The sequence below is a fragment of the Lycium barbarum genome, chromosome 3 (assembly GCF_019175385.1).
Source record: "Lycium barbarum isolate Lr01 chromosome 3, ASM1917538v2, whole genome shotgun sequence".
NCBI classification, from domain to species: Eukaryota; Viridiplantae; Streptophyta; class Magnoliopsida; order Solanales; family Solanaceae; genus Lycium; species Lycium barbarum.
The window spans coordinates 136,909,373-136,935,526 of NC_083339.1; the positions used below are offsets into that span (position 1 = coordinate 136,909,373).

Sequence of the window (26,154 nt, forward strand, 5' to 3'; positions counted from 1 at the left end):
CTCCATGTACTTTTTTGCGTTTATTTAAATTCTTTTTTCCATTAGCGCTTAACCTCTTATTCTGAACTTTGATTTTGAATTCTTCTAAAGTATGAATATAAAAGTTTTATTTATTTAAAAAGACATCTGTTTTTAATAGTTGGAATTTTAATATTATGTGCGTTCAGTATTTAGGTTATTCCCTCTCTTTTATTTTAAAACTAGTAGATAAGTTTTTAAATTTTGATAGTCACTAATGAATTATTAATACAAGCAATTTAATTTTTTTATATTTTTATTTTATTTCTCAAAACATGATTATCATTCATATTTATAAATGTCTGATTGTTTTTTATTTGATTTTTCCTTGTCCAAATACAAAACTTGCTTTTTATACAATGATAAGTACGACTCAATCTAAAATAAGTTGTATGAATCTTTGCTGCATGCATTACTTTATTTGAATCCATCGTATGCCAATATTATTCCAATACAAAAAGACAATATTAGTGTATGTATATTTTCTAAACTATAAATATTTGATAAACTAAACTAGTACTCTTAAAATCACAAAACCTACAACAAGAATGCTAACATTTAAAAAATATTTTTTTTGCTAAGTCTTCATGGATTCCCATAAACTTCAGATCATTCAAGATAACTTTTTTTCTTGTGATTTAAGTACACCCTGTCATTTTTTAACACCTTCACTCACCATGGTTATACACTTACAAACCGCGGTATCCAGAGGTCGACACTGGACATTACTAAATAATCTCAAGCAACCCTTTCTCACTTTATCCTTGCAGCGATTGGTATTTGAATCCTCTCCCAACTTTAATCATTTCTAATCTTGTATGATATTCATATATCCTCTTAGTGTATTTGCATCTCTGCGATATTTGTCTTGTGAATGTGTTGAACTTTATCGATCCAATATTCATTCCATATAGTGTTGCCAGTCTTATATGATCATACATCATCTTAGTGCATTTGCATTTTTGCGATATTTGTTGGTGAAACCTAATTTGGACATTGAGTGTATTTGCATCTCTGCTATCTTGTGGATGTGTTGAACTTTATCGATCCGATATTCATTCCACTGTGGTAAGCATGCTTTTGTTGCATAACACCCATTGTAGCAGTTCTCTATTTAACCATCCAATTTTGATTTTATGTGTAACATTTTAATCCTTTATTTAAATTCTCTTGTAACGAGACTAAACAATGTAATTGTTTGCAGTTAGGTATTGAATGCCATCTAATTTAAAAACAAAGTAAAGAGCTCCGATACGAAAAAAAAATGTTCTAATAATCTATAACACAATGGATATTTATAAGATTCAATTGAAATATAAAGAAGAGAATATCCTATGTATGCTAAAATTGAAAGAAGTTTGATTTTTTATAAAAACGTTGAAAGCGGAAAATATTTTTCAAGATATTTTGTACTCTTAGCTTGTTTGACCAAGTTTCTAAAATTAGCTTATTTCGAAAAGTGGTTTTTTCCAGAAGTACTTCTCAAAAAAAGTACTTTCGGCGAAAAACAGTTTGTGTTTGACCAATTAATTTTAAAAGCACTTTTGAGCAGTAATTAGAGTTTGGCCAAGCTTTTAAAAAGTGCTTCTAAGTGTATTTTTGGTAAAAACTATTTTTTTTAGCTTCTCAAAAATTGCTTCTGCTACTCCTCAGAAACACTTATTTTTCCTAAAAAGCTTAGCCAAACACCTTATTTAAAAACAAAAAGATATAAGTCCTTATTAAAAAAAATAAGTAGTTTGGGGGAGGGGGAGGGGAATAAGCTTGGCTAATTCGAAGTTATATTTTACATTTTACATTCCTTGGCACTTTTCTTGCTTGAACCGCTCGCTCTGTATTTCTGCAATCACGTGCATGGGCAGGGATTTGCACGTGAGCGGCAATTCCCCGCCAATATTAGGTTTTTGTTCCTTCCCCGCAACGCCAAAAGCCAATTGCAAGAATCCATTTCAAGAACCACAACGTTATTCCTTGGCAATAATCAGCGTGAACAACCTACAAATCCCATAACAGAGTGGAAACAAATGGAAGAATCAGAGACAAGTATGGAAGTGCGTAGCCTAACTGGTGAATCTATAGTTGTCTCCATTTTGCCGGACAAAACCATTCAACAACTCAAGCAACTCCTCAACCAGTCTTTCCCTCCCGCTTCAACTTCCCCTAATTTCCATCTCTTTCTCAAGGCAATCTCTTCCTCCTCTCATCTTTTCCATTTAGTACAATCCTGAATTATTGAAATACAAAATTTATATTTTTGTTTCAAATCTTTTGTTGCCGTTTGATGATTTATGTCAAGTATGATGTACTCCCTTCGTCCCAAAATTGTTGTCACTTTTGCTTTCCCAGAGTCAATTTGACTTTTTTTTTTTTAAAGCTAAATTTGATTAGATTAATTTCATATTTTAAAATTGGGATTTAGATATTCAAACACTACACGAAAAGTAGTATAAGTTGCAATTTCTCTCGTATTAAGTAAGTAAGTTGTTAAAATGTCGGTCAAAGATCAAGTAGTTTAATTCTCGAGAAGGAAATGTGACAAGTATTATGGGACAGAGGGAGTAGGTTTTATTTTCATATTTGGTATTTTTGTGTGCTTGATAGTCAGCCTAACCCCCCCCCCCCCCCCCCCCCCCACAACCCCGCAAGAGACATAGTTCTTGGAACCTTCTCTCTTTTGAACTTTTTGTGGGTGGGGATATCAGGGTCTCATGCTCAATGTGTTTTTTAGGATTTTGCAGTATTATTAAGTATATTCATCTTTGTGATAATTTTTTTTTTTTTGACCAGGGTGTCAAATTGGGTTTAGAGAGTAAGGTAAGTGACCATTCAGTTGGCAGTGGGGAATTTCTGGTACTTGTTCCCTATACTAAGAAAGACAGACAACAGAACAAGAAAACTGAGACACAGGCAAGCTCATCTATCCCAGTTGGTGGCTCAACTTTGAAGCAAGCTGAGACAGCATGGTCTGACATGATGCAAGACTTGTCTTACTTGAGCAGCATCTCTAGTAACGACAATCAGACTGAAGTTCGTTTGGATGAAACACGTTCTAGAGATTCAAATGGATTCAATGGCAGTGTTCCGTTGAATTCTTCTTCACAGGTTAAGCGCAAGAGAAGCATCAAGAATGACAAGATGGAAGGACATGCAGATGAGCTAGTTTTAAGCATACTAAAATCATCTTCCAACAACATGGATGACGAGAAAGCTAATATGTTTATTCAGATTTTAGCGTCTATAAATTGTTTTACCGACCCGGATTCAGGCAACTGCATGTGTAAGGAAGCCAACAGAAAGGACAATGTATCTGATCCATGTTCGAGTGGTAGTGATTCGTGCGGGTGTCCGATGTGGTTAAGGAGTATAAGCAAAATATTTTCTTTTTTAAACATATATTCAGCTTCCCTGCAACTTCAGCAGGGACAAGTTACCTACTCCAGTCTGAAGGGAGCACTTGATCATCTCTGTCTGTTTGGATTTCAAGTCGGTGTCACAGACATCGAGAAACTTCCCCTACTTTGTCCTAAGGTACTTTGTTGGACCTCGGGATAGCTTAACAGTTTTATCCCCTACTTACTTTGATATATTTCGACTTCTTTATCCATTAGTTTCACATACTTCTGTCACACCCTGACTTTTGGCCTCACTCATTCATTTTTGACAATGGATAATTGTTGGAGGGCCTTGCAGAAGTGCCTCCGGATGATCACAAGTTTGTCACAGGGAGCTTACAACTGGAAAGGAAGTCCTGTAATAATAATAAAGTCTGAACATTTTCTCAAGTTGAACTTATGAACTTAGGAGGACCAGCATAGTCTGCTGATCTACAGAGTTTTGTTTACCTTTTCCAGAGTAGGGATTTCTCTTTCTGGAGAACATGAGTGGTGCCAAATGATATCTCACTTATTCAAAAAAGGGGTAGTAGTTTGTATATAACTTTGTGTGACTCTTTTTTATTTTTTTATTTCCTCCTTGCTTACCGTACTTGCATACTTGGTTTCAGTGAATGTATGATATGATGTCAGTATCCGTTCTTGGAATTTATAGGAAACAAGCTTTTACATTCTTAATTTCGCTTATACTTCTAATCATTTATCCCATTCGGTTCTTTTCATGTATCACCATAACCAGAAGGATTTTGAGGGGTGTCAAGTGGTTGTTGCTCCCACAATCCTTTGAAGTTATATTCTTTTCCTTATAAATTTGCTAAATATGTTAATACATCAGATTGAAATGGCTTTGTCCTCCCCCTTCTCGCTATTGCATTTCAACCTTAAGGTCTGGATAGACCACTGATCAGGACTATGCACTTTCTTCTTCAATCACTTACGCCTTATTTTCTTTTAGGTTGTACACATTGTTGATGATGATACAGTGGGTAAAAATTTCAAGGATGGTATTGTCATTTTCAGAAACTTAACAACAAAGGGAGACCAGAGTGCAAGTATGCTTAGTTCATATTTGACTCTTTGATAGAGAAAAATGGCTGCTTGAGCACTGAATAAATCTGTTTTCTCCTTTTCTGCTGAGTAGCTAAAAAAGGTGTAACCATATCAAATGTTCTCCGCTCAATGAAGAAAAGGGAGTATGCATTCAGAACAAGTCTTTTGAAGTTGGTTAAGTTGTTAAAGGTATGTCACTTCTCACCTTGAATGATATACTTATTAATCCAATAAAACATGTCTTGGCATCCTCAATTTTTTTAATTTTAAAGTTGACTTTGGTGTTATGCAATGTCCAGATGTCTGGAAATTTCAAGCAGTTAAGATGCAGAGTAGTAGTCATGAAACTTTTTTATTCACGCCTATGTGTTGGTATGACATGCATATTTTATGCTCTGTTGAATTTTTATCTTGTAAGTTTAACTACACATTCCTGTTTGTGGATGTGTTGGTATATCTAATTTGGTAGTTCAGACTAGAGAACTCGTCTGACTATGTTTTTTCATCCCTTTCTTTCTTACAAGTATGCAAATGTCTACTCCAGCTGATTTTTGGTTTAACTTCATTTCAGTTGTGTTTATTCCCTTCACTAATATATTAAGTTGCAGCTGCCTTTAAAGGAAAGATTTTTTTTCGAAAAATTATAATATCTCGCAATTAAGATTGTTTGACACTTATGATCTCGGGATTCTTCCTATTGGAGATTACTTACGTACTATATGGTGGGCAGTATAGCCTTCAAAGTTCTCTGATTAAAAAAGAAGAAAGATAAAAAATATGGTGGGCAGTATTCTGGGTTTAGCTTTATGTTATCGTCTGGAAGGTAGATGAATTATTGTCACAAACATAAGCATCTCTTTATAATGCTGCAAATCTTAGTGCCTTTTGCAAAAACAATTCGGTGGTGTCTAGCATCTTAATCAAGCAGGTAGCATGTCTGACCCACAAGCACAAGTTAGGTAATTCTCCTCAGCAACGCTAGAGCGTGTGGGCTCAAGCAAGTGTTTATCGTTAGAGTGGATGATTTCAACCAAGTGTTTATTTTTATTTATTTTCTATTAAGTCGTTGAGCCTTTTATATCAAGTGTTTATTTTGATTGTTTAATGTTATGAGGTCCTTTATAGTTTGACTGTTTTAGCCCTTCTTTTTTATCTGGGCTTTGAACGAGCTGTTCTTTCACATAAGCGGAGTTGATTGATATTGACCGACTCATTCTGATAGTTATTGTAAGATTTAAATTATGAAATTACTAATGTTGTAATGCAGCGTCAAAATGGAATTGAGTTCTCTAACATTTCCCTGGAAGATTTCATTACCTTCGTGAAGCAAGGTGGTATTGGTGCAACAGGCATTGACACTAAACAAGCAAGTTCTCATTCCTTTGAAGCAAAATGTTGTGTAAGTCGTACAACCCTGCACTAAGCCTTTTGTAATTGATGCTCTCTTAATCCATTATAACATGCTGCATCTATGTCTTTCCACAATTTTTGTATCTTAATTGTACATTTGCAGTTGTGAGAGTCTCCAGTTCACGACTTTCTCTGCATTTGATTTTTATGTTGTAATTCTTTTTCATTAGAAGTGCTTGCCTGAGTACTACAAATAACATTAGATATTTGTTTTTTTAGAGGTCACTCAAGCTTATGAAGGAACTATTCATTGTTAACATAGGCACAGAAATGATGGGAACTTAGCAGGTCTTGAATGACCTTTTATCAGTGCAAGATTCCCTTGGTTATTGTGGTCCTTTTCTGATAGATGACAAAGAATCGTAAATGATTTAAGTTTAAGACCAGAAAAATAGTTCTGCAATTTTGATAAGCTTTTGACATGCAGGATACAAATCCTTTGACACCTTTGGAAATGGTGGAACATCTGAGAAAGGGGATTGGATCTGATGGACAGGTTTCTACCTTGTTGCCTTTTTACACTTTGACATTATTCTTCTCCCCCTCTTGGCAACTACATATTTTCCATTTCCTTTTCTTTTGGGTGAGTTGCTCCAAGAAAGCATTTCATTGCTATGCTGTCGGAGAAAGGTGAACCCTCACTTACATCAATAGACATGTGCTCAATTGTGAATGACTTCAATTTAACTGCTATATGGCCAATTATTGCTGTTAGAGCTAAGCCACGGTTGTCCACCATTAATTCTGTTCCTCGTGCAGGTTGTTCATATAGAAAATATCAGTGCCCGCAATGCCAACTATGTTGAGATCCCAAGTACACTTTCAGAAAGCACAATATTGGCATTGAAAAATATTGGAATTACGAGATTATATAGCCATCAGGTAATATGCTGGTCTATCTAATGTGGTTTCCCTTTTAACAAACTTTTATCCAAAACTATCTAAGCATTTTAAATCTACAGGCTGAGTCTATTCAGGCTTCTCTTGCGGGGGAAAATGTTGTTGTAGCTACCTTGACATCCAGTGGGAAATCTCTTTGCTACAATGTGCCAGTTCTGGAAATACTATCCCAGAATTTGTCAGCATGTGCTCTATTCCTCTTTCCTACGAAGGTCGCTTGCTTTATACTTTCAGTCTTTGAGAATGCTAGTGTCAGAGAAGTCTTTTGCCTTTATATTTTCTGCTTGTGTTTGTTGAATAGGCTTTGCCTTTGTTAAGATTTGCCTCAATTCCATTATAGTCTAATGATTCCTTCGTAGCACCTTTGCGGCAGTTTCTACATTGTTTGAGTTGTCAATGCAGGCTTTAGCACAGGATCAACTAAGGTCATTATTAAACATGACAAATGAGTTTAGGGCTGGCCTTAACGTTGGTGTATATGATGGGGACACTCCTCAGATGGATAGGAAGTGGCTGCGTGACAATGCTAGACTGGTATACAATAAGTTTTGATGTATAGATAGGTGGAGATTTCTGTTCTTGTCCTTTCCTATGTTGGTCTATTTCCTACCTCTCCTTTCCCTTTTCTTATGCAAGTACTGAAATTTCATCTTTTTTTTTACAGTTGATAACAAATCCTGATATGTTGCATGTCTCAATCTTGCCATGTCATAGACAATTCAGTCGAATTTTATCAAATCTTAGGTAAATTTTCCTGATTATTTAGTCCTAATTTTGTTTCACATTACTAATGTGCTTGAACGTTTCCTGGTTCGTTCTTTTACTTCGGTTGAGTGTCCCTGGAAGTAATCTTTTTTACTTTTTTAAATTAAAATGTTGACACCTTAATTTAATTTACATGTCTCAGGTTTGTCATTGTTGATGAAGCTCATTCATATAAGGGGGCATTTGGATGTCATACTGCTCTTATTTTGAGGAGACTTCGCCGACTTTGTTCTCATGGTACTTTTTTCCTTGCTGTCTACTGCTACCACGAGACCTTTTTATCCTTTTCTATGTTTTGTTTGTGCCTCCTATGGGAAGTTGGCTTTTAATTGATTTCTCATGCAGTGTATGGCAGTAATCCTTCATTTATATTTTCTTCTGCGACTTCTGGAAATCCCGTGGAGCACTCAAAGGTATCCAATAACATGGATAGTTAGTTTTACTATATATAATCCTTAACTTTTTAGGTAGTGCTTATAGTTATATCTGTATGATTTACTGTATGACATGAGAAATGAAGAAGACAAGTGAAAGAGAGATGAGGCATCACCAGAATATGCTCAAGGAAAGGACAAACTCTCGCCACCTTAAGGGATATACCAAAAGAGTTGAGAGTTAAAACTAGAAGAAGCCCTTCTTCTAAATAGCTAAGACTCACTTATAAACTATCTTCTACATGCCAGGACGGGGGGAAGGGGTTGACAAAGCTAAGAATTTCAAACAAAGCTCACCCACCAAGTCTACCAGCATATTGCGTTCAACTACAAAATCTAAATCTACTCTACTGGATAAAGCAGACAGAGAATCAGAATAAAATCTTTGAAAACCAACCTAAATTCAGTTTGAAAATACTTAAAACGGAAATATCTTGACCAGATTTGAAGAAACATGGTCAGGATTCAGGTAGCTGACCCAACTTGTTTGGGACTGAGGCGTTATTGTTGTTGTAAAATTTGAAGTGTTCATGGTGAAATTGCCAACCATTCGTTTCCCATCAGCTTGACATGCCTCAAAGAGATTGACCACATCCCAGGGTAGGATACTCCGAATTACAGTTCATTTAATCAGTTCGAGAATAGAGAAATCCACTAGATATCATGATTTAATTCTTTCTTCTTATAAAGAGAATTTTTATCAGAATTTTTATTCAGTTTGAAAATACTTAAAACGGAAATATCTTGACCAGATTTGAAGAAACATGGTCAGGATTCAGGTAGCTGCCCCAACTTGTTTGGGACTGAGGCGTTATTGTTGTTGTAAAATCTGAAGTGTTCATGGTGAAATTGCCAACCATTCGTTTCCCATCAGCTTGACATGCCTCAAAGAGATTGACCACATCCCAGGGTAGGATACTCCGAATTACAGTTCATTTAATCAGTTCGAGAATAGAGAAATCCACTAGCTATCATGATTTAATTCTTTCTTCTTATAAAGAGAATTTTTATCAGAAATTTTATTCAGTTTGAAAATACTTAAAACGGAAATATCTTGACCAGATTTGAAGAAACATGGTCAGGATTCAGGTAGCTGACCCAACTTGTTTGGGACTGAGGCGTTATTGTTGTTGTAAAATCTGAAGTGTTCATGGTGAAATTGCCAACCATTCGTTTCCCATCAGCTTGACATGCCTCAAAGAGATTGACCACATCCCAGGGTAGGATACTTCGAATTACAGTTCATTTAATCAGTTCGAGAATAGAGAAATCCACTAGCTATCATGATTTAATTCTTTCTTCTTATAAAGAAAATTTTTATCAGAAATTTTCTTATACACAGATAATATGTTGATGTTGACTCTTATTCTGCCTGCTTTCTGTGTTTTTGGTAGCTTTGTTGTGTTTTGCATTCATATTTCCTGATATTATCCTACTTGTTTTTTTAAAATAATGTGATAATAACATGATATCTGTTGCCTACTACTTTTTTCCGTGGTAATTTTGAGGATCACACCTCTTTAGTTTCTTTGTCATTCACATAGCAACCCTGAACTCTCAAAATTTACACCATTCTTATCTTCTGCATTAGCAGAGGCTTCCACCTTTATCTGTGGAATTCATCTAAAGGTGAAGTCTAGGATGAACTCCTTAAATGCTTGCATGTTATAGATTACAAATAGAGGGTACTCATAATGCTCTATCATTTCAGACCAGTGTTATCAAAAGCGAAAAGCGCAAAAAAGCTCTAAGGTCAGCCTGGGGCTTTAAGCGCAAATAAAGCCTGGGCTTTAATGAAAAAAGGCGCAATGGTGCAAAAATACAAATATATATATGTTTAGTCCAAGACTAATAATAATAAGCATGAATAACAAATATATGGACAAAGAAATTGTATAACCATTACGATAAAGTGAAATATCAATTATCTAGTGTCACGTCTTCAAGAAAGGCTCATGGGCAAGGAAAAGTTGTCTTAGAGCCTTGATGATAACACTGAAGCGCACATAAAGCGAAGCAAAGCGCTCTTTAAGCGCGCCTTTGACAACACTGTTTCAGACTAGTTAGTATTTGTTGATTATAAAAATCTCATCTCGTCACCTTGGGGTTATGTAGGAGCTCTCAAATCTACCAACAATAGAGTTGATTCAGAATGATGGCAGCCCATCTGGCTCAAAGCTTTTTGTGTTATGGAATCCTCCTTTGCGCCTGAAAATGGTAGGTTCTCTGATAAAGTCCTTTAGCTTGCGTGTATTCAATTGGAAGCTGTTTCCCTTCACTTGTGGTACTTTTATCTTGCAGATCTCAAAGAGAATTAAGAGCGGCGTTGAGGATGACTCTGTTGACAAGCATCTGATTGCTAGAAGATCAAGGTGAAAATCATTTCCTGCTATGTGTCCATTGAGAATTTGATATAGATCTCACCTTTTGTTTTCTAAATGCATATTATAAATGCCCTGCTGTTTCATTTCTCGACAAACAAGAATATATACCAGGATCTATTCTTCAAAGCGTGACCATTTTGTTGAGGAATTGAAAAAAAAAATGTAGGCTTAGGAGACAACATATAACATGATACTACCACCATGCCTATCTTGATGGAATTGAATGAATAGTTATTTACAAGGAAGATAACACTGTTATCTTTAAATAAGGTTGAATGAGAAGATATTGGCCGAGTAAATTACGAGTCAAGTAGGTTATGTGAGGAGAATACATCTGATACAACATTTAGCAATGATCTTGTAAGAATTCTGAAGAAATTAGGGTAGAGCTTAGGACATCAGTTCTCCTCTGAAATACAGAAGCTCACTTTGTAATGAACGCACCACAACGAGGATAACTAAAATCAAGGCATACACTATATGCATTTGTCCAACATGAGGCAGGTTATATCCCCCATTCCCCATGTCAGCAAATTTCTTTGGTTATATACACATATAGGAGACCTTGATAACTTGTTGGTAGACACTGGTCGTATTGTGTATTGTCACGATGCATTTGAAACAGGGTAATAGTAGGAATACTTTCCATAGTTTCTGGTAGAGATTTTACGTATCAAAGAAATTGTGATGAAGAATCTGATTCCATAACTACTTTGGAATAAATGAACATTCAAACCTATGAAACTAGATTAAAATGGATAGGACTACTGCATTTAATTAGTAATGACATTTGATTTACTGACATATTTTGAAATAGTTTTTAGGAGCTTTTCTACTGCTAAACGGGTAAGATATAAGTATCCAAATTAGCATTAACAAACTTCACTCTGCAGCTAAGAGGTTTGTGTTAGATTATTAGTTAGTGCCACGTACCTCACCATAACCTTGCACCTTGACTTTTTCACATGTTCCTTGTATCTCCCTCTTTTTTCCTTATTATGCATGTGATCCACTTCATCACTCTATAAGTTGGATGCTTGAGAATATGTTAGATTCTTGGAAGATAGCCCTAACAGGAATGTTCTACCTTATTGGCCCATACATTTTCTTTCTTCTTTTTCTCTTTTTTTTTTTTCATGATCTTAGAGAAGTGTCCTAATTTCTAACAACATTAGTTCTCTGTCTCTGTTGCAGTCCCATTTTGGAGGTTTCTTGCCTTTTTGCAGAAATGATGCAGCATGGTCTTCGTTGTATTGCATTTTGTAAAACACGCAAACTTTGTGAGCTTGTCTTATGTTACACGTAAGTGAAATTCCATTACATAAGTAAATTGTTTGTTCTCATTTTATCTTCTATTAACAGTTTAGTATGCTGGAATATTTTGTTGTCCGAAGGCGTGAGATTCTTCACGAAACAGCACCTCATTTAGTTGATACTATATGCGCTTACCGAGCTGGTTATATTGCTGAGGTCAGAATCTATAACTTGGTTAAGGACAGTTTATTCATCCTCTTTAGTTGATCTTTCCGAAGGAAACTTACTTAAACAAGTTTCATGTTGCTCTAAACTTGCTTACAATATTGTCTTGTAAAACGAATTCAACTTTGTTTCATTTTGAACCGTTTTAAAGTATCCATATCCACTTGTTCAGTAACTTATTCACTTGCAAAATAGCATGATTCTTACCTTATACTTGTGGCTGATGCTCTTCATAAATAAAATAATTTGTCGGTGATGGTATACTTCAAGCTAGTGTGCAAATTTGCCAAATAAATTCTGCCCTAGATTCTTCGAAAATGAATGAGTTCAAAGAGACTATTTTTTTCTTGTTGGACAAAAGACTTCAAATAGAGATAACGTTCTCAGGATACAACCAAATGAAAGCACTACACTAGTTCCATATGTAGACAAACTTTATTTGTAAGGAATACTTTGTTGTAAGTGAGGGTTTAGAGCTAAGTTGCTCGGTCTCTCCAAAAATGTTTCCGCACCTGTGTCGGATCCTCCAAAAATACACTCAACTTTTGGAGGATCCGACACGCACCCGGCTGCATCTTCCGAGAGTCCGAGCAACATTGGTTTAAAGTAGTCTCACCTATCAAAATAAAAGATGCATCACTACTAAAATGTTCATAGCTACTCCAGGTTATGTCATGTTACTACCCTCACAAGAGTGAGTTCTTGTTAAACATAAGAGACCAATGAAGAGCTGATCTTCTCAGGATACAATCAAAAGAAAAACACAAGACTGTCTAACCTATGCAGACAAACTGTATTTGTTAGGATAACTTTATTGTAAGCAAAGGTTTAAAGTATGTTACCTATCAGAAAAGGGGAAAAAGAAAAAGTTATCTCTACTAGGTATTCAGAGCCTTGGATAGGCTGATTCCAAGCTAAATCATGTTACTACCCTAATATCAATCTTGTTAGCTCAATCTAATCTTCTGTCACCTTATGTTCTTTACCGTATATGGGAATTCAATACTCATTATAATAGCTAATTCTTGCTTCCATAGTTTCTATTTGGCACTTGTGCTTATTGTTTTAACACAGATAACAGTATGGCGTAATTTGCATATTGGCAAAAAGATAGTTTGACCTTAGTTCTTCATGGAGCAGGACCGAAGAAGAATTGAGCATGACTTTTTTAATGGCAGTATATGCGGTATTGCTGCTACAAATGCTCTTGAATTGGGTATAGATGTAGGACATATTGATGCAACCCTACATCTGGGTTTTCCAGGCAGTATAGCTAGGTATTAACTGTTTGTATGTGACCCTCGTAAGATTTACACTTTTATTCTCCTACTGATGTAGTTCAAATATTTTTTCATCAAGTCTGTGGCAACAAGCAGGAAGGTCAGGCAGGCGGGGAAATGCATCACTTGCTATTTATGTTGCCTTTGAAGGCCCTTTGGATCAATATTTCATGAAATTCCCGCAGAAACTTTTCAGGGGTCCAATTGAATGTTGTCATATAGATGCAAGAAACCGCCAGGTTGATTTGATTTCTAAATGGGTTTTCTTGACCTTGTCCTCATTTTCAATTTTAGTGGTTGAACCGTGTGTTTAGTAGGGAATTCACATAGCATTTGAAAAGCATGTGTCTGGCAGGTTCTTGAACAGCATCTGGCTGCTGCTGCTTTTGAACATCCACTGAGCTTGTCTGATGACGAGAAATACTTTGGACCTGGCTTAGAGAGTATCATAATGGCACTTAAACATAAGGGAATTCTGAGTACAGATATATCACGTAGTGCTGCAGCCAGAATATGGAGTTACATCGGGTTGGAGGTATGATCCTTTGAGTTTAGTGTTAATCACTGATACTGTGCTTGCGAGTTGGCTTTGGTTGGCTTTCTAAACCATTTTATGCTGTTACCAGAAGATGCCTTCAAGTTCCATTAGTATTCGAGCCATAGAAAATGAGCGGTACAAAGTGATTGACATTCAAAAGAATGAAGTCCTGGAAGAAATTGAAGAAAGCAAGGCTTTCTTTCAGGTAAAATAGTAGCAACTATATTTGGCAAGTTCTTGTGATTATTCCTATTGGCAGAAGGCGGAAGAACAAAAACACTAATAGGAAAAAGAGAGGGAGAGAGAGATCATCATTCTGATGCTTATATTCATGTGTGTTATACATGTAGTGCAGCAGAACACTTTATTTTTGAGGTTTTCTTTTGGCTTCTTTAGACGTTACCTTGTCAAGTTAATCAGTTCAAGCCCAAATAATTTACAGGTTTATGAAGGGGCCAATTATATGAATCAAGGGAAGACGTATCTTGTGAAGGAGCTTGATGTGGCAAACAGAATTGCTTGGTGCCAACGAGCGGACTTGAAATATTATACCAAAACTCGTGACTATACTGATGTCCATGTCACTGGTGCCAACTTTGTATGTCTCAAGTATTCCTTTCCATTTTCCTACATGTTTTTCAAGGATTGCGTCAGTCTTCTTTAAGCGGTGGCCCTTTTTTTCTTAATCTCAGTGTAGAGATATTTGCTCGAGTAAATAACTAAAAACATTGCTTGCTTTTTTAGAGCTGTTAATCTCTAGAATTCATGATGGGTGTTTTTTGGTCTCTATCTATTTAGATGTCGTTTGTTCCCTGGAATATAGGATAACAGTCCCGGGATAGAATTTGGGACTATTCAATCTCGTGTTTGGTTGAATTTTTGTTTTTTGTATGGGTGTTTTTGAATTTTTCCTTTAGTCAAGGAAAACCCTGCACATCAAGCCATGAAAAGTATGGTGGATATTTAAAGAAGCATGGCCTCTTCATATCACGTTTACTGCTGATGGGTAGATATTCCTGCTTTCATTTGAAGAACTCCTAGAATGCATTTGCAATCATAGAGAGATCCTTGATTAACTGGCTAGTCTTGAAATACAAATGCTTTATTCATCTTATTTAAGAAAAAGGAAATTCTCATATTGCTTATTGCATGCTACTTGTGAAATTACTCTTTGTATACCATGTCATTTATAAAATTCAGCTGTTACATTCCAGTTAACGTTGGATTGACATGATACATATTTTACCACTATGTAGGCTTATCCAGCAAGGACTACTAGTCTGCGACTTCCAAGAACAACTGCCCAAGCACAAAGTTGCAAAGTGACAACCACATGGTTCGGTTTCCGCAAAATATGGAAAAAGAGCAACCAAGTCTTTGACACTGTTGAACTTTCACTTCCTAATTACACATATGAAACCCAGGTGAATACCAGTTCAAAATGTGTTTTCTGAAGTTCCTCCATGTGTGATGTTTGTTCATCACTGTTTTAGTACTCTTTCCTTTTTTTGTAATTTGTAGCTTTAATGCACATGCAGGCTGTCTGGATTCAAGTTCCTCATACCATAAAGACAGCCGTAGAGACCTTAAATTATTCATTCCGAGGAGGCTTACATGCTGCTGGTCATGCTCTTCTTAATGTTGTTCCTATGTAAGTTTCTACCACACGAGTTTATAGATCTGGCTCAACAGTCATTTGAATTGTTCTCTCATTGCCTCTTGAAACTTGTGCTGAAGGTACATAGTCTGCAATTCATCTGATTTAGCTTCAGAATGTGTAAACCCTTATGATGCCCGCAATGTTCCAGAAAGAATTCTGCTTTATGACCCACATCCTGGAGGGACTGGCATCTCAGCACAGGTGAACTGTCTGCAGTTGATTCCTTTGCTATCATGATTTGATTTTAATCATATTATGTTATTTTAACAGCTAATTGTATGATTGTGCCATTTTATCAAGACTCCAAGGAAAACCAGGAAAATTACAAAAAAGGGCCTGAAATTTAATCGGTTAGGTTTCGAAATAGATTGAAAAGTTCATTAGGACGTTATTTACTGAAGTGATGAATTAAGGAAGGAAATTTATAATAATAAGATGGAAATTTTATTGAATTTAATCATTAAGTTAGTTAGAACTCCTTTGAAGAGCATGCACGACGTAAGCTGCAGAATGACTTGTATAAGATAATGTGGTTGGAACTTGTAGTTGGGAAACAACTTTTACTGCCTAGCAAATGTAAAACGTTTGGAAAATAGCTTTTGTTTATAAGTGTAAGAGGTGGATTTTGGATATCGACAAATATTTATAAAGAACCCAAAATTGTCCTACATATACTTGATTTGCTCAAAGGCATCTTTGGCCAGAATAGAAAAAGGGCTGGTCATTTATTTTATCATTTGGAAACTTTCAAAAACATAGTAATTTCCGAACTGCCTTAAGAATGTTTAATTCATCTCCTCTGTTGTCTCTTCAGCGACTTTAATTAGAATAAAGCTAAAATGATCACAATACCTGAAGAAAAGAACAACTGAAATTTTCTACTGGTGTGGTCGAACATGGTTAGCAAATGAACAGAGTTTTTTTTTTTTATATTAAGCCATCACCATTAGGTTATGAACCTATGGTGTGGGGGGTTTGGCTTGACCCCTACCATGTATTATATAAGTAAAGATAATTTACAATGACTAGAGGGGGACATGGAACCTTGCCTCTAGTCTACAAAAGAGATTGTAAAAACAATCTAAAAGGGAGGAGATAGCCAAATGAACAGAATCCTCCCTAGCTATCAAGATATTCTAGCTTACAAAGAAGTTACATTTTTCAAATCATTTCTTAGAATGCCACCTATACCGGCACGGTTAGGAATATCCACAAAACTACCATCAGTGTTAAGTTTAAACCATCCCATCTCTGGTTTTCTCCAACATACAGGGATGCATTTTACCACAGGGCTAAGTTTTTCAATCATGTCACAACAGTTGCACCAGAGTAAATAGTAGGATAGCTACTTGTATAGTGGATGTGGTATTGAAAGGCAAAACCAATGGTTGTTATCATTATGGAAATGCTAAGCCACTTTGTCTGTGATTCAGCTTAACCCATGGAGAAAAGTTATCTAATTCTTTACCACATGAATTAGGAAATAATATTGTCACAACCTCTTTTGTTGATCTGCGCAGGTGCAGCATATATTCAGTGAGCTGCTAACTGCTGCTTTAGAACTTCTTACATCATGTCATTGCTCTGGCGATACCGGCTGCCCTAACTGTGTGCAAGTGAGTACTTCATTGCCAATTATTTAATGTTATCGTTCTTCCTGCTTACGAAAAGATCGAAAAGTCATGCTTTTAAGTATTGCAGAATATTTCTTGTCACGAGTACAATGAGGTTTTGCACAAGGATGCCGCCATAATGATAATCAAGGTTTGACAATAGAATAATTTGTTTGTTAAGTTAAAGAAGCGTTGGAGCATTCTTTACACCTGCTAATACGGAGCTTTGTTGCTCATGCAGGGTGTAATAGAGGAAGAAGAATCCTACTTCAGGAGTATATCGGAGTTGTCTTAGGTGTTTGGCTTGGTCCCACTCCCTTGCTCTCCCTGTTCTGTGCTTACATTCTACAGCAGTGTTGATATTAGAGATCCATCACTCGTTTGTACATCCCGACTAAATCGTTGACATTTGTTAAACTCTAGCAGATGATATGTTATCGAGACCGCCTTGCAAAACTGATCTTCTGGGAAGTAGCTTTCAAGATTCGTTTGTGTCATCCGTAAGTACTGAGTACTAGGCTAGAAGTTATTCTTTCGATGTAAATATAGAATATTCTTGTTATACTTGTTAGAAAAATTAAAAAGCAAGTGGACCTCAACGCTATTGCATGCAGTGTGTTCGACATTTCAAACCTGTTTTAGAATATTCCAAAGAGAGAAGCGTTGGAGCAACTAATCTCTCTGCTACTCATATGACTTTCAGCTTCAATCTGCACCACATGTAAGCCGGGACACCTGATGAGCTTAAAGCCTTATTAAGTGAAATAGGAAAATGATCAACTTGGCCGCCGAACTGTTTGAAATGAGATAATTTTGTCCTCAATCCCCTGCAATTCACGGGCAAAATTTGTCCTTTTCCCATTTTACTATAAATGTGATAAAATTTTATTAAGATGAGTTGGTACCCATAGGGCTTTCAAGGCTAATCGAAAAAGGGACGGACAAGTTCATGAAAAACTACGTTATCTTGAAACTCGGACATAATATAAATAGCAATGCCAATCATAACAATAACATGCTTAAGACGGGAAAATAATCATAATAAAAAATTAAGGAAAAATCATCAAGTAGTTCTTAAACCTCGAGGGCAGATAAAATATTATCAAATGAGAGAAAATGTTTTACAAATATATTTTTTGATAGTGTAAGTTCATCTAAGTGCGAGAAATTAATTGTACTTTCATGTCGCTTTATTAGCTACAGTGATATTCGACTTTAACTGTATGCTACTTAAACTAATGATATGATCAATTTAAATTGGCCCTTTTCGCCGGAAAGAAATAAGAGATATTAACAACTGATTCATGCTAGAGCCAATCAGCGGTATATACTGCGAGCCAAAAAACTAATCCATCCGTTTCAATTTATACTGCATTTTTTGAATTTGAATTTCGAAAATCAAATAAGTAATTTTTTCAAGACTCATTTAAATAGTCGAAATTATCAACTATTGTTACTAGTTATATTTATTTACTTTTCAAATATGCAAACTTAAAAGATTTTATCAAATTCAGTCTAACGTTAAACAGTTAGTCATTTGTGTGGAGTTTCCATTCTCCCTCTAATTAAAACAAGGGAGAAGAGCTTGGGTAGCGTAAAGACGGAGGTTGTTAGGGGTAAATATGGGTTGGGCAATAGCGTTGCACGGTGGAGCAGGTGACATACCCATGGATCTGCCCGCGGATGTCCGTGAGCCCAGAGAAGCCTGTCTTCGTCATTGCTTACAGATGGGCATCGATGCTCTCAAGGCCCACAAATCCCCTTTAGATGTTGTTGAACTCGTGGTACCATAACACCCATCTCTCTCTCTCTAAGGATTATGCAACTGTTCAATTTCTCATTAGCGATGGATCCTCCTACTCAATTATGACTACTTATAGCTTCTTTTCTGTTTTTTATTTTTATTTTTATTTTAGTCCCATGTAAGATGGATAATTAGATGAAAAGCTATGCCATTTCATTCATTTTCCATCTCCTTCTGTGATCTCTGTTTTCTTTTTCTTTCTGTTTTATGTTTGATACTTAGGTGTTGAATAGCTATTTCTCTCAGGCTTATTAAAGAATTAACTTAATGGATTCCAACATGAAGATGACTAGTGATATCATGGTTCTACATGATATCAACTATAAATGCAACTGCACGTTGACGTAAACATCTTTCAACATTATTCAAAGACTTATTTGATCCTCCGATGATTTCAGAAAGTCTAGTAGAAAATTACCAATTTTCTGAGTACTGACAAGGCTTTGGTTTCATAATCTCTATTTGATTTTTGTTAATGTTCTAAAAAGTGCTCTTACCCCCTGCTCAGTTTTTCTTATAAAACATACTCTCACTACTTCAATTCGTGCAAAGGAAAAGCGTCATTTTATATATGCGCTTGGGGACGCTTTAGATAAACTTGTAAAACTTGGGTCGTCTGGGAACCTTTAAAAGTCTGAGTAATCTACCTTTTACTGATGTTATGATAGCTTTTAACTGGATCGAATTAAGCAGGTGCGTGAACTGGAAAACAACGAATACTTCAATGCTGGTAGAGGGTCTGTTTTAACCAGCAGTGGTACAGTAGAAATGGAAGCATGTATCATGGATGGGAATACGAAAAACTGTGGAGCTGTTTCTGGCCTAACCACTGTTGTCAATGCTATATCTTTGGCTAGGCTGGTCATGGAAAAAACTCCACATATATATCTTGCATTTGAGGGAGCGGAAGCATTTGCAAGGGAGCAGGTCTGTAAATACTTTCTAATGGTCTTCTCTCTTATGGACATCCAGGAGAAACTGAGACAGGGTCCAGTAGCATAGTTGATTCTTTAGCAGTTTTTTGCTTTATAGTTGGTTATGAGTTTGTGAAATTGGCTTGATTGACACTTAAATTAAGACATGCCTGCAGAAAGTCATGCAGAAGTTCTTGAAGTACTTACTGCTGATGAATGATAGTCATACCTCTTTGCCTATCTTTGATAGTTGCATACGCCAACATTTGGGGGGTTTCTTTTAACTGAGAGCTCCATTTGAAAAATTATATTATGATGAAGCAAAGACTTGACATTTATGTGATTATCAGGATTCAGGCTTGAGTGACTAGTTTAGTTAACAATTCCTATTAATAACTTTTTCCCTGAGAATAACCCTGGTTGTATGGTTGTATTACGTTTAACTTTTTGAGCCTTTTTGACATTGACTCTATTTGATGACTGTGATGATTCTGTTGTCAAGGGGGTTGAAACCATGGACCCAAGCCATTTTATCACTCCAAGAAATATTGAGAGATTAAAGCAAGCAAAAGAAGCAAACAGAGTCCAGGTACGCAACCCTATCTCTTCATTATTATATCTTTGCAAATATCAACAGAGCTTTAGTGTTCATTTTTAGCAAATATAAACAAAAATATGATCTAGGTCCTCTTCTTGTGGCCTCCAAGTGAGTTTGATTATGGTGTCAGCCTCAATAGCTTAAATGTAGTTATGTGGCTATGCATCTTACAGAGTTCTCGTTCCCTTCTTGGAAACTCAGTCTTGTGATTTAGGACTCAATTCTTCTGTCATTGTAACATTGAGGCGCTTTCTGCTTCCGTGTTATTGGCTAATATCGCTGCTACCAATTTACAGGTAGATTATAATACACGGCCTATACCAAAAGATAACAAGCCACCAGCTCCTAGTGGGGATAGCGAGCTAGGAACAGTTGGATGTGTAGCCGTTGATAGCTATGGACATTTAGCTACTGCTACTTCTACTGGAGGACTAGTAAACAAGATGGTTGGAAGGATAGGAGATACTCCCGTTATTGGTGCAGGTACATATGCGAATAAACTATGTGCAGTCTCTGCTACAGGCCAAGGAGATGCTATTATCCGTGCAACTGTAGCAAGAGACGTGGCTGCTCTAATGGAGTATAAAGGGCTTTCTCTCAAGGAGGCAGCAGATTTCGTTGTAGAGGAATGTGCCCCAAAAGGAACCACTGGCCTGATTGCTGTATCTGCCACTGGCGAAGTTACCATGCCATTTAATACAACTGGCATGTTTAGAGCTTGTGCAACTGAATATGGTCACAGAGAATTAGCAATTTGGTAACTTTTCATTAGAATAGATTAGTCTTTGTTGTGTATTCTAGCCACACCAAGGAAATGTGACAGAATCTATTGTTCAATAAGAGGAAATTGGGTCTCCTTCATTTGTATAGGACAAATTAATGCTATGTTGTACTTAATATTTCAGGGACATGATGTTTACACTTCACTTTATGGGATGGGAGAAGTACTTCCCCTGCAAAAGATGTGACCCGTGATAAAGTGAGGTCAGATTCGTGTGCAACTGTAGTACCCTATTGCTTTAATAATACCATCAGTTATGCATATTAGTCTATATGTATAAAAGGTATCTACTCTTAACCTGTTTTTGCCTAGCAAGATACATCTAGTTCTCCCTCCGCTTGTCTATCCCAGTATGAACTTGGAACAATCTCCAAAAAAATAAAAAACTGAAGCGAGAGCTTTACCTTTGGAACCAGAGCAATAACTGCTATAAAGCAGGAACGAGCTCTCAATTTGATCAGGAGAACCTAGAGATCTCTCTATCTCTCCCCAAATTTTGACTTGCGCAATTCTTTTTCTCGACCAATTTGAATTCCATTGTATTTTGTATTTAAGCTAAATAGAATAAATGTAAGCAAATGTTGACGTTAAATTCTGTTTTAAATTTCTTTCAAATTATTGAAGATGTACAATTCTTTTTAAATGCTTGGATGCATTCGTCCACACTTGTCGAAGAAAACTTAGCACGTTGCACAAGACCATGGAGTAATAATTGAATAAAGAACTATTAATCTATCCAGCGAACCTTTTGTGTGTTGTGATATCCACAGTGAAAATAGTTGGTTGGCAAAAGTGGCCACAAGGACGATGAGAATTGTGAAAACAGAAATATCGATGGACTGGGTGCCCACGAGTCCTATAATTGACTAATAATCGATGTTCTGTTATAAACAGCTTGTAGATATTGTCCGCTTTGGCGCACCTCACGGCTTTAAAACGCGTCTAGCAATGAAGGGAGGGCCACCAGACCCATAGCCTACTTGTAGACATTGTCCGCTTTGGAGACTTCAGGCTCCTCACGGTTTTAATCGCGTCTACAAGTAAAGGCTTCAGGCCCTGCTTATAAGCACGCACACAATCCCGTGTGCGAGCGATGTGGGAACTTCAAGTTCACAACACACCCTCCCATCGCGAGCATCGTGCTGATAAAGTGTTATAAACAGCTTGTAGATATTGTCCGCTTTGGCGCACCTCACGGCTTTAAAACGCGTCTAGCAGGGTTTTAATCGCGTCTACAAGTAAAGGCTTCAGACCCTGCTTATAAGCACACACACAATCCCGTGTGCGAGCGATGTGGGAACTTCAAGTTCACAACACACCCTCCCATCGCGAGCATCGTGCTGATGACGTGTTATAAACAGCAAAGCGGACAATGTCTACAAGTAGGCTATGGGTCTGGTGGCCCTCCCTTCATTGCTAGACGCGTTTTAAAGCCGTGAGGTGCGCCAAAGCGGACAACATCTACAAGCTGTTTATAACACGTTATCAGCACGATGCTCGCGATGAGGGGGTGTGTTGTGAACTTGAAGTTCCCACATCGCTCGCACACGGGATTGTGTGCGTGCTTATAAGTTGGGCCTGAAGCCTTTACTTGTATACGCGTTTTAAAGCCGTGAGGTGCGCCAAAACGGACAATATGCACAAGCAGTTTATAACATGTTCATTATTTTCAATTCTTTTTTTAAGTGGGAGTTGGTGGAGAGGGAGGGGTCTCAATCGTTCTGGCTGTAACAGCAGAAAGATAGTACTAATATTTATTACAAAATTTCCTGTCGTGCAAGATTTAGCCACCTTTAAAGTTCCATAACAAAATACCAAACAGCAACAGGATGTGGGCGTTACCCTGTTAACAAGATAGAGAACAAATAGAACAGACTCTGATTTAGCCACACGCCCACACTCATCAATTCATATTGGAAAGCTCATAGTCGTCTTTTGCAAAGTTTATTGGACATATGTGCTTCACAATTTTATTGAATCTTTGATTTTGTAAAAGATTTGTAAATTCTTTCAAGGGTACGCCCTTATTATATGCACACGTTTCAGGATATGGTGTGACAGAAAATGTTTTTATGAGTTCTTTTATCTTTAAAATACTTTTTTAGTGTTTCGTAATCGTTAAAAGAAAGATCCACAATATTCACGAGGCACAAGGAGCAATCATTCAACTTGAGTCGTTTTCTCGACGATGATAATATAGTTAATTCGTCCATTGTATTTAGTGTTCAAGGTTTCTAAAATATGTTCGTTAAAATACAATCGGTCACAAGAAAGTAGTAAAACGTATTTTTATAATTTTGAGCTAAATCACATTCCACAACCTCAATCATTCATAGAGGCCTCTCTAAGATTTGAAGCTTATCCGTTTGGCTTCTAAACTTTAAGGGGTCGTTTGCTAGCTGGTTAAAATTATGCATGTATTAGTAATGCATTTATTAGTTATGCAGGTATTAGTAATGCATGTATCAGTTATGCATGTATTAATAATACATGTATTAGTTATGCAGGATTTACTTATGCATAAATTATTTCTTTGGATGTTGGATTGTTATATTAAACGTTAAGAAATATTATATACTTTTTAAAATTAGAATTTTTTTTTACAATTAAAATAAAAATATTATATTAACTTTTTATTCATGTATTGGTTATTTCATCTTCTACTTCGCATAAAATAATACATAAGTTCCCTTACAACTTATAAATGCATTAGTTATGCGGGTTTTTAAATTGCAAACCAAACGTCGTACTAATTTTATACATGAATCATTTACTTCCTAACTACCTACCAAACGCGGTATAAGTATGCAAAAATTAATACATGAATAAGGCATCTCTTTACTAGCTACCAAACGTGGTATAGGTTATGCAAAAATTAATACATGAATAAAGTGTGTTTTTACAATCTACCAAACGACTCCTAAGTTATTGAGTTCTAAATCAATGATCTATACATATTCATTGAATTCTTAAAATAAATACAGAGTTTGAACCAAACTACTAAGTCCAGCCAAAGCCGCAGTGGACACTTTACTTTTTTGTGCTTACAAGACTATATACGAGCTAAACTACTTGGACCAAAATGATTCACTACAATGGAGATGAAGGATTGCAAGGCATCAGAAATGGATAAAAATACTCCCTTCGTCCCAATTTATGTGATACTTTTTATTTTTTTGAGAGTCAAATTTATCAAATTTTGAAGCTAAATTAAATTAGATTAACTCAATATTTTAAGATTAAAATTTATATATTTGAAAACTAGAAAAGCACTGTAAGTTAGCAACTTTTTCTATATCAATTTGATGAAAAAAATACTATTTTAAAATGTTGTCAAATTTCATGTAGTTTGAATATCAAAAAATGAAAATGTCACGTAAATTGTGAGAGAGCTGGTACACATTTATTGTAATCAAGAACCAAAGCTGCGACATGAACTACATGTGGTAACCAAAACAACTGAAGAAAAGGAGAGAGTAAAAGAAAAATCAATTTATTGGACAATTTCCTCAGGAAGAAAATCATGCTAGTTGCTATGATTCTTGTCTGTCTCAATCCTTTTTACCTTTTGCTGCACAGTGATGGATGTGGTCATCAAATCAAAACCTAACTTTTGCTTTGTGATTTCATCAAGAACCTCAATCATTTCCCGTGAAAGATGGTTCTCGGAATCACCCACTTTGCCTTGCCTGAAATGTGTGTTGTTTGCAATAGTAGGAATAAAAAATCCAGCACGTGTACCATCTTTATTAACCTCCAAATTGCTCAGTTTCTCAAAGCTGCAAAGCTCTGTTATTCTCTCAACAATACCTTCACTTTCTTCCTTCAAGGAAAAAGGCTGCCCCAAGAACTCTGCTAATCTCTTTGCATGAAAGATTGGATCTTTCTTCAAATCCTCATATTTCAAGAAAAAGACCCTCTTTGGAAATTCTAAGCTGGCCTTATAATATCCCATTACATGGTCCCAAAATGGACCAAAAGGGGAGCACCCTTTAGTAAACTGGTCAAATGCTTCTGGTAGAGAAATGGGTGGCAGGTCTTTGGGTCTTAATTTCTGGACAAAATGCCACAAAGAAGCTAACACATCTTTCGGGTCGCGAAAAACGTACACTATTTTGCAGTTGGACTCTGGTAAAGAATTGAAAGCAAGATGAGATTGCATTAGAGAAGAGTTTGGTGTTGGATTTGTTGGGTGCTTAAAAGCATAGCCCTCTAAGTGAGGTACTAACACATGTGGGTTTGAAGAGAGCAAAGGATGTGTGTTAAAATTGTATTTTGCTCTGTTTGTAATGGAAAAAAGAAGGGCCTTGAGCCATGTGGTGCCAGATTTTGGGTAACTGGCTATTAAGACATCATTTGGTTTTGGTTTATAGTGGTTTTGCTGAAGTGCTATAAGACCTTGGAGAATTACAGTGGGATACCAAAAGCCATTATATTGGCGTACATGCTGATCACTCAGCCAACCTCTTTCTTTTGGAAGCTCAGAGAGTATTATATCAGGGGATTCTTGGTGATTTTTGTGGCTTTGTTCTTCTTTGGTGGCACCATTTGTGAGTAGAGGGGAGTTTTGGGTAGAGATGAAGCTTGCCATTGGAGTTAATGGAGCAAAGGGAGTCGAAACTCTTGCTACATTTATAAGCCTTGTCAGAGAACTATTTATTGGGTCAAAAATGCCCGTGCCCTTAAAAATAGGGAAAGCTACACAAAATACCCATAAACACCAAAGTAATTATCCGTGTCTACCCCTTTTAAAACTAATTACATGAATGCCTATTCGGCACTAAATTATTTCCCGCATTTTCATGCACAGTTTTGATTATAATCATAAGCTTTGTCTTTATGCAGATTGGACAATTAATGAGGTATGGATTGAAGCCACAGTTTTGTCTTTGTCCTTTAGCTTTTACTTTTTTTTTTTTGTTTTTTCATTATTTTCTCTTTAATCTTTCTTCTTTTGTTTTAAAAATAAAAATAAAAATATTAGCTAATTATTTTTAGATTATAAAATATAGAAAAACGAAATAAGTAGACTACAACAAGAAAGAATTAAGAAAAGACTAAATTAAGTAATTTATTTATTAAAATATTAATTAATAGAAAATATAGTTTATGAAAGTAATTCTTTTACAAATGA

The 26,154-nt window shown here is 36.1% G+C and overlaps 3 protein-coding genes across 3 annotated transcripts; 2 read left to right on the plus strand and 1 right to left on the minus strand.

Moving 5' to 3' along the window:
• The first annotated feature begins 1,861 nt into the window (after window positions 1-1,861).
• Window positions 1,862-17,532, plus strand: LOC132632828 (uncharacterized). The gene is made up of 27 exons (XM_060348927.1): window positions 1,862-2,201; window positions 2,806-3,546; window positions 4,366-4,462; window positions 4,552-4,649; window positions 5,728-5,859; window positions 6,298-6,366; window positions 6,630-6,752; window positions 6,833-6,982; window positions 7,173-7,304; window positions 7,435-7,514; window positions 7,678-7,772; window positions 7,881-7,948; window positions 10,085-10,186; window positions 10,271-10,341; window positions 11,548-11,655; window positions 11,748-11,823; window positions 12,973-13,109; window positions 13,192-13,351; window positions 13,468-13,647; window positions 13,739-13,855; window positions 14,093-14,248; window positions 14,907-15,074; window positions 15,189-15,301; window positions 15,388-15,511; window positions 16,831-16,926; window positions 17,012-17,074; window positions 17,165-17,532. The coding sequence occupies exons 1-27, from the start codon at window positions 2,043-2,045 to the stop codon at window positions 17,216-17,218; spliced, it is 3,669 nt and encodes a 1,222-aa protein (XP_060204910.1). The 5' UTR covers window positions 1,862-2,042; the 3' UTR covers window positions 17,219-17,532.
• A 730-nt stretch (window positions 17,533-18,262) lies between these two features.
• On the plus strand, window positions 18,263-21,286 carry LOC132632829 (isoaspartyl peptidase/L-asparaginase). The gene is made up of 4 exons (XM_060348928.1): window positions 18,263-18,707; window positions 19,421-19,654; window positions 20,144-20,230; window positions 20,536-21,286. Exons 1-4 carry the CDS (start codon window positions 18,546-18,548, stop codon window positions 20,998-21,000), a joined length of 948 nt encoding a protein of 315 aa, XP_060204911.1. The 5' UTR covers window positions 18,263-18,545; the 3' UTR covers window positions 21,001-21,286.
• Window positions 21,287-24,376: 3,090 nt separating this feature from the next.
• Window positions 24,377-25,705, minus strand: LOC132632830 (flavonol 3-sulfotransferase-like). The gene has a single exon (XM_060348929.1). It carries the CDS (start codon window positions 25,609-25,611, stop codon window positions 24,547-24,549), a length of 1,065 nt encoding a protein of 354 aa, XP_060204912.1. The 5' UTR covers window positions 25,612-25,705; the 3' UTR covers window positions 24,377-24,546.
• Between the last annotated feature and the right edge of the window lie 449 nt (window positions 25,706-26,154).